The sequence below is a fragment of the Pyrus communis genome, chromosome 15 (genome assembly GCF_041283825.1).
Source record: "Pyrus communis isolate YQ-2024b chromosome 15, ASM4128382v1, whole genome shotgun sequence".
Lineage (NCBI taxonomy): Eukaryota > Viridiplantae > Streptophyta > Magnoliopsida > Rosales > Rosaceae > Pyrus > Pyrus communis.
Genome location: NC_142579.1, coordinates 22178811 through 22192108, shown reverse-complemented (window position 1 = coordinate 22192108; position 13298 = coordinate 22178811). Strand labels below are relative to the sequence as shown.

Sequence of the window (13298 nt, the reverse complement as noted above, 5' to 3'; positions counted from 1 at the left end):
ATCATTAGAATACTCACAAGGACACAGGACTGCCAAACCTAGGCTCTGATACCAAACTGACACACCCCAACCGAGATCGGAGCGTGCTGGCCGTCACGCGAAGGTGACGTAACCATGTGCACGTGCGGAAGCTAATAAAGTAGTAATAAAAGGTACGAATAATTAAAAACTAGCATACAAAGTACTAAAATAAGTGCTAGTATGTGCGGTACAATTCCAGAGCAGGTCTATAGCAGCCCAACAAAAACGACAACAGTGGTATGCCCGAAGGCGACCCTACAAGGGTGAGTGTCTGTCAGAAACGCCGAAAAGCCCTCTGGGAAAACCACCGCAACGGCTAAGCAACTAGAACCTGTAGGAGCGCAAAACAAAAGCGTGAGTGGGCAAAAACAAAGCTTTTTGAAAATCATTTAGCAAAATACATTCTAACCCCTCGCCGTAAAACCTGTATACTTCCCAGAAAATATATATACGCATAGTACATGTGTTAAGCATGCTCAAAAATATGCCATATGCTCGATAATATGCCATGCCGACATCTCATAAAGCTATGCAAGTGCTCAGGTATAATCGTATCAATCATATGTAATCTGGCAGCCGGAGTCACCTCACGTGACCTGTACGGCTGCATATAGAGCTCTAATCTCAATCTCAATATCTGAACCTGACCACGAGTCGGAACCACCTAAAGTGGTCTGTACGACAGGGCTGGGGTGTAATTAAGTGCTACGATCACGTGAAGCCTGGGCGAATAATCGCGGGTCACCTACGAGTCGGAACCACCTAATGTGGTCTGTACGACAGGCCTGTGCACCTAGCTTGGATCCAAGCTGAGCATAAGGTGCGGGAGGTGAACATCACGTGAAGGCCTGTGCCCTGCTCAGGGCGGGAGCACTAATACCGGGGGTGCAGGTTATGAGCTCTCTAGGCATCTCAAACCACTACTGAAACATAAACGTGAATGTCACTTACCTGGCACTTACCTGTGCGTCCACAGCACCCAATATGCATATGTATATGTATGCCACAATAATGCATGCAATGATGCGTAAACGATAATAATAAAGTGCATGGCATAATGTAAATAACCCTTTTTAATCAATTTCTGGGAATATAAATGTATATAGGTATATACGGAAAACAAAAGCCCACTCACTGATACGTGGAAGGGTCGTAGCCCCCCTGTCTCGCGTGTGCACGCTCGTCCTCGGGGTACGTGTCACCTAAATGCGAAACAACTATAAAAACGTTAACTTTAAAGCACATAACCCATTTCTCAAAATAACTTCTCATACATTGCTCAAAATGGACAAATGAATATACCAACGTGCTCTACACGACCTCAGGATCACAACCATAATTTTAAAATAATTTTTGGACCCCGCACGCGCCCCCACGCGCCAGGACAGGCACGGACCCACGCGCCCCCACGCGCGGCCACGTGCCATGCACACTGACGGCGTCAACTGACGCCGTCAGGAATATTCCTTTAACCCAACGGAATATTCCGTTAACCTTAACTGACGCCGTCAACTACCGTTAGGAATATTCCGTTAGACCTAACGGAATATTCCCCTTTCTTCTCCGACCACCCTCGCCGGACTCCGGCCACCGGAAACTGGCCGGAAAACTGGAAAAACTTAAAACTCACTAATCTCCTTCGTTTTTCATCCAATTTTCACGTATTTTATACCAAAATGAAGCCCTAAACCTCATCTACCATGTTGGACTAGTTTTAGAGCCTAAAAACAACTGGAATAAACTTTTCAAAAACATGGAAAATCGGCCAAACTTACAGTTCTTGGTTCCAACGTCCAAAACCGTCCAACGATGCACTCCCAAGCTCCTTGGGACCTCACCAACACAACTACAACCTTCAAAAGTCCAAAAACTAACTAGATTAAACTTGCATGAACAGTACACAATTCGGACCACTTCGAATCGACGTGAAAATGGTAGTTTCCTTACCTGAAAATGGTACCACTGGACTCCTCTCAGCCTCACGAGCTTGATGGTGTACTTGGTTCCCTCGATCTGCTAAGGTTTGAGGGGTTTTGGGTTTGTCCGTACAATTTCAATGGAGAAGAGAGAAAGGGAGCACGGGAGAGACAGAGAGAAGACAGAAAGAGAGAGAGAAAGACAGTATCTGTGTGTGGAAGTGTGTGTGTGGTCCAACACATGCCACACCACCAAAAACAACCCACAACGTGACAAAAACGAACTAGGGGCAATAAGGTAATTTCACACGTGCGTTTTAATAATCCCGGGACGGGATGTCACATTATTGCTATCCCATTGTGAGGTACTAATTATAAAACTAAAAAATAAAAAAAAAAGACTATACAAAAAAATTTAATTATAAAAAAACACTGTTTATATGATAAAAATATCCCTGCATTATTTTGAGTTGCTTTTGAATTTTTTTTGTTTGGGGAGCATTTTTGTCCAAAACTTTTTGGTGAAGCTGTGACCCCAAAATTCAATATTATTTGATGCATTATTTTGGGTTGCTTTTAAACATTTTTGTGTGGGGGCCATTTTTGTTCAAAATTTTTTTGTGAAGTCGTGACCCCAAAAAGGGTCTATTGGCTTTATATATACAGATAAAGAATAAAGATAAAGATAATAATATTCTCTTGGACCATCTCAAACCTTTACATCTATGTTCAATTATTTCCAAGGCCATACGGCAAAATTCAATAATTAAATAGAAGAGATAATTGTTTAATAATTTCAAATCAATGCTTCTTATATTTTAAGGGATATTTTTAACGGTTGGGAGCTTTGATCCTTGCATTGAGGTTTCTAGGAGAAAATGTCATTTGTTCGATGAGAAATAAAAAGAATATAAAAAATTCAAGCGGTTTAAGTTGAAGTAGCTACTTATAAAGTAACAAAAAGAAAAACAATAACTAGAGTGAGAGAGTCAAAATCGAAAAGAGAATTCCTTACTTCTTTCTCATTCAAAATCATGCATGAGATTCATCTTGCGAGACTCCTAAGTGATAAAATAAAGAACTCTTCTTTTTTCTTTTTTTGACATCGTTTGTAGAAGACTGAATCCATTCAATTTCTGAAAAGATGAAGTGGACCAAATTAGCGGTCCACTTTCAAGTTAGACAATAAAGTAGAAGAGCAATATCACTCGTTCTTAGAACCAGCATTCTAAGACCAAAGAGTGGGATAGAAAAGAGGTGAAAGCTCTTTGTAGCTAGCTAGATCTTTCGAAACAACAAGAATCCTCAGTTAGAATGAGATTCTAGCTTATATATATATATATAGACACACACACACACATATAGGGATAGGATATCAAGGGACAAATATTTTTACACTTCTTTGTAGCCTTTAGATTTGATAACATCCAACGGTTCTTATTTATTCATTAAATGACATGAATGTTTATGTGAATTTTAACTAATATTAAAGATAAAGTTAAAACTGAAAAAAAAAATCTGGAAAATTAAAAAATGAAGACATTTTATTAGACTTTGAAAAAGGAAGATAAGTTAAAACATGTTTTTTTTTTTACCAGAACAATTCGAAAACCAGATGATAAATACGATAGAAGCTCCATGGAAGAAAAAGAGTAGTCACCTACAATAAAGGGTTACGCTGGGTATCAGTCCTATATACCTGGTATCATGTTTTTTTTATTTACAAATTATGTTCTTTCGTTATTGTTAGGATTTATTTTTTATAAAATGAAGAAGAGATTTCATCCAAGGCATTGGAGACCTCATCTGCAAATAAGAGGTTTCATGGTTTTTGTTTTTTTATTAGGCTTCAAAAGTGGAGGTTGTAGACCTCTCGATCCTCTCTTGTTTTCACGATTACAGCTAAGGTTTTCAAAGTTTATTTACTTGTTTTCACGACTACGTGCAAGAGTGTGAATCCAAATCTTGATCTGAATATTATAGGTTTTCAAAGTCTAATTAAATATTTTAACTTATCTTCATTTTTTAATTTTTCAGATTTTTTTTTATTTTTAACTTTATCTTTAATATTATTTAAAATTCACATAAGCATCTATGTCATTTAATGAATAAATTAGAACCCTTGAATGTTATCAAATCTAAAGGCTACAAAGAACTGTAAAAATATTTGTAAAAATGTTTGTCCCTTGATCCAATCTCATATATATATATATATATATATATATATATATATATATATATATGTATATGTTCACTTAGGATGGTGCTATCCACACATCCCTCTAAATTTATGATTGTCGGATTAAATGAATTGAGGAAGACCAAATAACAAAAATTAATAAAGATTATGTGGGAGATAAAAATGGGTATGTGAATAGCACCACCCATTCACCAATACATATCATTTACATTTTATTATTATAATCAACTATAAAGAAAGTTAAGATTCTACCATAAAATCAATTAGCAATATAGGAAATAACTCAATTACTTATAAGAATACACATATCCCTTTTCCTATCAACATAAGATTCATTCTTAACACCTCACATATAAACTAATGACAAAGTCAATAAAACCCTTCCCACTAGGCATAGACATTATCACTGTCTACAGTCGATAAATAATGCATAATTTCATTTGTTTTATTAGTTACCTAGAAAAAGTTTGGCAAGACCGTTAGCAATTTAGTTAGTACTTATCTAAAGTCCCCAGTCCATTTCCTCAATAGTCTCAATTAACCAAGTATAAATTTTTAGCATGGTCCATCTTCTTAATCATAAAGACAATACTTAGTTGCTAATCTGTCAAATTAAGCTCATTTTATAGAATGAGGATCCTCTCCTGATCTCTTTGTGAGCATCCTGAGGATCCTCAAATCATATCCGTTCATTATACATCGTATGGTCAAAAATCATTTTAAATATTTTTATTTTAAATTAAATATGAATAGTACTTGACGAAAACTGACCGCACGATATACGATGAACGAACACGATTTGAGAATTCTCAAAATCCTCACAAAAAAATCAAGAAAGGATCCTCCTGGCATTTAATAAATCTAAACAAACAAAAAAAATCTTTAATTATACATAACGAACTACTGTCATGCCTCATGTATTTCAACACTGGATCTATGCCAAGTGGCTGGGCCAATATAATATTGTGGTATAGAGGTTCTCTCTCATTTCCTCTCTCCTACTTGAACGGTTATGATTAAGTTATGTCAATATTTTATATTAATTTTTTATAGAGATAATACGATAAAAAAACAAAATAGAAGAGGCGGAAAGGAAATGACATAGAAATAAAAAGGGAGAGGATTCTACTCCTTCTGATACAGCAAGCCACACATCTAGCCCACATGAACCTTAACGTGCAGTTTTGAGATCTAGTTGTTCTAATTTAGCACTCCAAACCCACTTTTTATCTGAATCTAGATCATCGCTGGATCCTCTTCATGAGGATTTCGAGAATCCATGAATCATATCCGTTCATCGTATATCATACGATCAAAAATCATTTTAAATATTTTTATTTTAAATTAAATACAAACAGTATCTAAAAAAACCTAATCGTATAATATACGATAAATAGACATGATTTACGAATACCAAAATCCTCACCAAATCCGGAAAGGATCCTATTGGTTTTTATTCTTTTTTTTTTTTTTTTTTTTTTTTGTCAATACTTTTTGTCCTTATTTGGACCACGTGTTCATATTTTCTCTAATCATTTTTATATTACGGTTACTACGTGTTTAGACAAAAATCAATATATCTTATTATTTTAAAACAAACCCACACTTCGGTAAAGTTGCAGAGCAGTAAGACCTAGACAAATTAGGGCGGCAATTGAAAATTTTGACATAGTCAAATCAATGTCTCTTTCGAACACACTAGACATAGTCTACATTCAAATTGACCAGGATCCTCTCCTAATCTAAGGTTGAGAATTTTCATAACTAAACGATGTGGGTTATTGGATTTTTATCCAACGGCTACAAACAAGAGATCCCTTTAAAATTATAATAATTATAACCGTTAAATTTTTATCCAACGATCCACATCTTTTGATTATGAGAATCCTCATCCTTAAATTATGAGAGAATCCTGATCCCATTCAAATGAATGCTTTCTTCAATCCAACTGGCGCATATGTCATGACTCATGCGCCCTCTTCATTTTATATATTCCTCCACCCTTGGCAATCAAAATCTCAGTCTTCTTCTTCTCTCTATTCCTATCTGTGTTCTGAAAAAATCCAAATGTTTGGTCGCATGGGTCGCTTCAATCTTTTACTAGTTTGGTCACTTCGCCTCAGTTTGTGTCTACTTCTTTGTTCCACATCGGCGCAGCTCAAAACAAATTACTATGCCAACATCTGCCCCGACGTAGAAAAAATTGTAAAAAATGCTGTCACTACTAAATTCCAGCAAACATTCGTCACTGTTCCGGCGACACTCCGTCTCTTTTTCCACGATTGCTTTGTCCAGGCAATCACTTAAACGCTATCTAAACCCTAAAGTCGAGAGATTAACAAGTTTTCAACATGGGTTTCGAAATTTCGATCAAAATCTGAGTTTTCTTTTGTTGTGTTGTGAAATAAATGGTAGGGATGTGATGCTTCCGTTATAGTTGCTTCCACTGCAAACAACAAGGCAGAAAAGGACCATCCTGATAATCTATCATTAGCCGGAGATGGGTTTGATGCGGTGATCAAAGCCAAAGCAGCCGTTGATGCAGTTCCTCAATGCAAAAACAAAGTTTCATGCGCTGATATTCTTGCCTTGGCCACCAGAGATGTTATTGGTTTGGTAATCTGTTCATTACTAGGACTTTGTTTGAATTAGATTTTCTGCTTTCTAATATCGGAAACGTATAGTTCATATTCAAAGTCTGACAATATAAAGAGCATTACTCTATTACGGTTGCGCCATGCATTTGTGAGTAGTTGTGATAATTGAGTTGACGCATTTGAAGTTATTACAATCTTTTTAGGGTAAGGTTAATTACAATTAATTGTGTTAATTAAGTGCAGGTTGGTGGACCTTCATATTCGGTTGAGTTGGGAAGATTGGATGGTCTAACCTCAACTTCTACAAGTGTAGATGGGAAGCTGCCCAAGCCAACATTCAATTTGAACCAGCTCACTTCCATGTTTGCTTCCAATGGGTTGTCCCAGGCTGACATGGTTGCTCTTTCAGGTAAGACTATGTGCTATTTTCTCGTCAATGGGACACATCATACATTAAAACCCAAGACCTATGCTAGCGATAGTCATCTACTTGCTTCGATAGCTAATAGTCACCCGCATGCTTTTAAACTACCGTCCTTAATTAGCCTTTTCTAAACATACACAATATTTGCAATATTTAAGGCTTGATTGCGAGTTTTTAGATAATTAAAAGTGCTTTAAAAAAAAATTCTTTCAAGAAACATTGTTTTCAACCCCAAAAGATAGATAATTGAAATAGTTAGTGCGTATTAAAATGATATTAAGAAATGCTAAGAAGACTCTCTCAAAAGTGAGACTCTCCATGAACTCTATGTCATGTTTATAGCAAAATGTTTTATAATGTTAACAAAAAATTAATGTTAAGCTGTGATGTGACAGAAAATTCATAAAGAACCACACTTTGAGAGTCTCCTTAGCATTTCTCATTGATATTAGAGAATCATATTTTGTGATTCTTGAACGAGTACTTCATCAATTAATTCTCCATCAAACATTGTTGAAAACAATCGATTATGTAAATTCTTGCATAAATCAAGTGTATAGCTGTATTTACATTATACATCAATACGAGAATATTCCACGAGTTACAAATTTTAATTATTGCATGATTTACACATTGATATGCTATAATATGCAGCATCATGATTCCTTGACATGCACTAATTAAAGGCACTACACTAATAACTCTGTTTAATCTGCAGGGGCACACACCCTAGGGTTCGCTCATTGCAACCAGTTCTCAAATCGGATTTACAGTAATCCAGTGGACCCCACGCTGAACAAAACGTATGCAACGCAGCTCCAACAAATGTGTCCCAAAAATGTGGACCCCGACATAGCCATCAACATGGACCCAACCACGCCCAGGGAGTTTGACAATGCATACTTTGAGAATCTTATAGAAGGGAAGGGGTTATTTACCTCGGACCAGGTCCTTTTTACGGACAGCAGGTCCCAGCCCACGGTAAGAACATGGGCCAAAGATAAGACGGCTTTTAACCAGGCCTTTATTAACGCTATGACCAAGCTGGGTCGGGTCGGAATCAAGACCGGCCATAATGGCAATATTCGTCCTGATTGCGGTATTTTAAATTGAGGAAAAAAAAGGGGGTTATAAAAGGAAGCAGGTTAAACTAAATGTGGACCAAATTCAGCTTCAGTTCATCTGTTTCTTTTTTGGGACAAAAAATGGAAAGAAAAAAAAAAGGAAAAGAGAGAGGGAAAGAAGGGAAAAAGAAGAAGTTGGAAATAGGAGAGATTCAACTCTTACAGCGAGGCTTGTAACTTCAATAATCCAAATTGTTAAGTTGGCTGTATATGAAATAATGGACAGGATGACATTGTGTCAATATGTTAAGTGAAACAACATCAGGCCCAATTCGTTTTCCTTTTTATATTTAATTTTTGTTTCTGTTCAATGCAACTTATATCATACCTTATCATAATCATAATCATCAATATTGTCTTGGTATATTTATAGTCCCGTAGTATTGTAGTCACACCCTAAGTTTGGATTGGATAAGCTTATTGAATTCTTTATCATCATCTCTTCTTCTTTCATATTACTTTTTTTTCTTTTAGCATTATTTCATCATTAGTAGAGGGTGTATAAATCACTCAATCGGAACCAAACCTAATATCCAAATTTTAGGTGACCTGGAAAATTCCTCCTGAATATTTCAAAAACCTTTTTTCTCACTATAACTAAACCCATCAAAATTCATTCAGACTTTAGCTACCAAATGATGTAGCAAATTACATGACCATAAATTTAATCGTTATTTAGAACAAAACATGTTCAATGTAGAACCAAATACAAATAAATGAAATAATTCTATATCAATGATTAGATGTCAATAATATTAGTATTATTTTGACAAGTATAGCACTACTTAATTTTGAATAATGATATTAGTCTTGTACAGTTATTATAATCATAGAAAGTTGATATCAGAATATTATAGGAACAAACCTACACATCCTTTGACTATCAATTAAGTGCTAGAGTTCTCATTTGTCATTATTTTTTCAAGCCTATTTTACCCTCTATAATTTTTTTTTATTTTGTCAACCATAATTTTTTTAATTTAATAGTATTTATGTGGGACACAATGATTTTTAGCTTTAAAATTATTATATTTCAGTCTTATATAATGTGAATAGGTTTGGTACGCAAGTAATGTGGAAGAGTTTGAAACCGAATGAGTAGACAATGTGGATGAGTTTGGTACCGAATGTGTAGGTAATGTGGATGGGTTTGATATCAAATCTATAGATAATGCGGTATATAAGTTTTGATACCTATCGTGGATGTTATGTACATAGGGTTGCTTACCTATTGATAAGGTTTCAATTGACTAGCCCTAACTGTTAATGTGTTGATGATTGTCGGGATTTTTGTTTTGTTTGGTTTAAGAGACGTTTTATTCTACCTCAACAACAGACCAACAAGTTTCCTAAGGTTCAAGTTTTTGTGGCAGCAATTGCAAGCTTTCAAATTTTGAAATGTACAATTTGATCAATAATGCGTTTAATCAAGATTTTTATAATGGTTTTCCTTATTTCTCTAAAAGGACAAAGTTGTCAGTAAAAAAAATTCAACCACAACATAATAAATTCGATAGATTAATTACCGAAATAATTAGTTTGGGGTTTCCCTAAAATATGGAGTGTTGATGGGTCCAAATAAAAAGCCCTTGTTAAAATCAAATTCGCACACCACAATGAATGACAGAGATGATTGAATTTGTTTACCTGTAAAAGAACACACAATCATGAATAAGCCTAGGACCCCCGGAGGGAATACCGGTTAAAGATTCTCCAATGGTCAAGTTAGTAAATATTAAGACTCAAGTAGTGGGCAAGAAAATAAGTGAGCAGAGTTTACGATACCAAATATGAACTCTATAAGGGTGTATTTATACCTGCAGTCTAGGAGATGACCTTTTGGGATAGTAGAATATGTACTAAATCAGAAGAATCCATGAGGATGTCTAGAAAGTAGATATTTTTCCGGTGCATGCTAATCCTTATACTATAAGACTCCAAGACTATACTACAGGAAAAGTAAGTATTAGGAGCATTATATTAGATATGAAAATAAAAATTTGCCTCTAATAGTTTTCATTAGGGATGAAAACATGCAATTGTCTTTGTTAATTTAACAGGGTCAAACAATAATTCGCCTCTATTAATTTTATAACTTTTAGGGACAGAAAAAACTACCTTTACTTTATTTAGCTATTAGAGGCGAACAAATTAGCCCATAATTCAACTAATAATTATTTAAATTTAATTATTTCTTTCATTAGGGGCGGATGTTTATACTTATTTATTTAAACTTTTTTTTTTTTCTATTTAAGGCGAATATGTTTAATTTCAAATTAATGTTTACAAAAAATAAAAATAAAGGATATTATTATTTACTAGGAAAAAACATCAATTAGCTAAACCCTAATTCCAATTCAAACCCACTTCCCCTCATTTTTCTCTTTTCCCTTCTTCAAATGCCGCACAAAACATCAGTTTTCCATTTTTCCTTCATTATTCTTCCCTTCTCTTTCTCTTGTGCAGATCCCAATCCATCCTCTCTTTCTTTCGTTCTTAGTAATCTTTTGTTGTCTAATACTCCCTTGCTACTCCGGGAGGACCGAAAGAAAGGTTTGTCACAGAGAAGGTAAAACTCATTTTATTTGGTTTGATCGAAGTTCTTTTTCTATCTTGAATTGTTTTGCAGGTACACTTCACGGGATTTTGAATAACTTAGAGTGGAAGAGAAATTTATGAATAGATTGGAATAGAAATATCATTTGATTGATAGTGAGAAAGAGATTCTCAAGAACTTTCAATATTAGAGGTAATTGCCTTGTGTTAATCTTTGTTTATCGATTTTCTTATATGTTTAATTGATTGAAATTCAGGTTTGATTTTTCCTATGTGTTCATACAAATTAATGTACTTTGTAACTTGGCTTTGTTGTTCATTACGTTTTCTTTTTTTGTTTTTATATAGACTCATGTGCTGCTCCAAGCCTCCAACATAAGAAGATGGACTCAAAGATCTAGTCTACAAAGCTTAAGACTAAAAGAAAGGAGAAGATTGAAGGAAGAAAATGTTTTTTTTTTGTAAATTTAAAAAAAAAAAATTAAAAAAAACCAATTGTTCTGAGATCTGGAAAGATAAAGATGAACCATGTTGGGTTTGAATATTTTGAATGATTCAAAACCAATAATTGACGTTTGGGGGGATTAATGCATTTATTATAATGTGGATTTTTTATAGAAAGTATTAGGAGCGGATGTATTTATTTGCTCGATTTATTTTTTTATTTAATTCAAAAGTATTAGGGACGGATGTTTCTGCCTGTAATTATGTGTATTCACAAAACTTGCCAATGTGGCAACAAAAACAATAAGGGTGGATATTTGACATTTTTTGCATCTAATAACAATAGCAACGACCTTTTTAGGGGCGAATCTACTTTTTGCCACTCCTTGTTATTAGGGACGATTTTTCTATGTATTTGCCCCTATTGGTGGTTTTTAGAGGCAAATATTTCAGCCTATAATTATTTGATTTCTTGTAGGAACCTAATGATTTCTTGCAGGATTAGGTTCTTGAATCTTGCAGAACAAGAATTGTCTATCTCAGCGAAGTCGACGGACTTCGCCCATTGATTCTGGCATCATTGATCCATTTAGTCAGTTCAGTTATGGAGGTTGTTGAGTCTATGACCAGACTTTTGAGGTAAAGTGTGCTTCAATCTGTCTTACTCCGGTCCTAGAAAATCATGGTCCCACAACTCCTATTAGAACCAACTTGTTCATAACAAATTAAAAATCAATATGAAGGCTACAATAATATCCAAATTTTGGTTATAATATAATTTGCACATACGGTCTTTGACTATGTCTTTCTTTAAACCCCCAACTCTTAGCCATCTAGAGGAGATTTGATTTTTCACAATGCTTACTCTATCATTATCATGTATTATTGTTTACTAATCTCAACTTAATCTGGGGTAATTAGCTAGAGTGACAAAACTGTGTTCAAAATTCAAATCAATCTTTGTTTGCCAATCTTTAAAAAATTGATCCTAATTTGGTTACTTTTGTACTATATTAGTGAGAGTAGGTTCAGGGATTTGGCTACTAGTGAAGGAAAAGTCTAAAACAAACATCAAAGTCACCTTCTAAAATGATCACAAATCATTTTTCATCCAACACGATCCTGAGATGTGATCGATCTCCGATTCATGGTCGAGATTCGAGACCGAAAGCTTGACTACGTTTTCGCCTTATCTGTGTAATGATGAGTCAATTTTGTCACCAAGAAGGGGAGGGGATTTATAGTTGTAGGCCAACATTTTTGACAAACGTGGAGCCCTATGAAGGAGCTGTTTATAAGGTCAGGGATCACAGATCCAATTAATCTAGGTCAGGGTACCTAGTTTGGAAAAGCAAGAGCAATGCAAAACGTATAACACAACAATTAATACCCTGGGAACTTTGATGGCAAGCTTTTCTAAGAAAGATAAAGTCAATAAAAACAACAGAGATACGTGTCGAGGAGTTAAATTGCATGCGTTGAAAAAGAAAACAATGGAAACTTAGCACAATTTTCAAGAATTTATGTAAACCTAAAGAAATGCTAAACACTAAACCCTCAAGGAATAGGTAGGGTAGTGTTATTCACACATTTTTTTTTCTCCCACACACCCTTATTAATTTGGACAAGGATTGTCTGCCCTCCCACTTCCGGTGCCTTCTCGTGCCCTCCTGTTTGTGTAGTCACGGTTAACCACGTCAACATTTTATATTAATATTCATTTTTGTCTTATTATCTCTATAAAAAAATATAAAATATTGATGTGGCTTAACCATGACCACACAAAAAATGAGGGCACGGAAGGGCACCAGAAGTGAGAGGGCAGACAATCCTTGTCCTATTAATTTATGTTCATTATCCTATTCAATTCATTCAATTCGACGACTGTAAGTTGACAGGGGTGTGCAAGAGGTAAAAATGAGTGTATGGATAGCACCTTCCAATAGGTAATATACTAGAATTGCACCGAATAATGAAAACTAGCCTCTTCACAGGCACTCACATGTGTGTGCGAGA

The 13298-nt window shown here is 35.0% G+C and overlaps 2 protein-coding genes across 2 annotated transcripts in view; one reads left to right on the top strand and one right to left on the bottom strand.

Moving 5' to 3' along the window:
• The window catches only part of LOC148690698 (uncharacterized), a 64237-nt gene extending 63885 nt beyond the window's left edge, over positions 1-352 (bottom strand). Inside the window, exon 1 of the mRNA XM_088684989.1 lies at positions 281-352. The gene's annotated coding sequence lies outside the window, so the exon portion shown is untranslated. The remainder of the gene's footprint in view (positions 1-280) is intronic.
• A 5795-nt stretch (positions 353-6147) lies between these two features.
• Positions 6148-8553, top strand: LOC148690697 (peroxidase 50-like). Its single transcript, XM_088685276.1, has 4 exons — positions 6148-6432; positions 6553-6753; positions 6978-7143; positions 7877-8553. The coding sequence occupies exons 1-4, from the start codon at positions 6205-6207 to the stop codon at positions 8269-8271; spliced, it is 990 nt and encodes a 329-aa protein (XP_088541402.1). The 5' UTR covers positions 6148-6204; the 3' UTR covers positions 8272-8553.
• The last annotated feature ends 4745 nt before the right edge of the window (positions 8554-13298 follow it).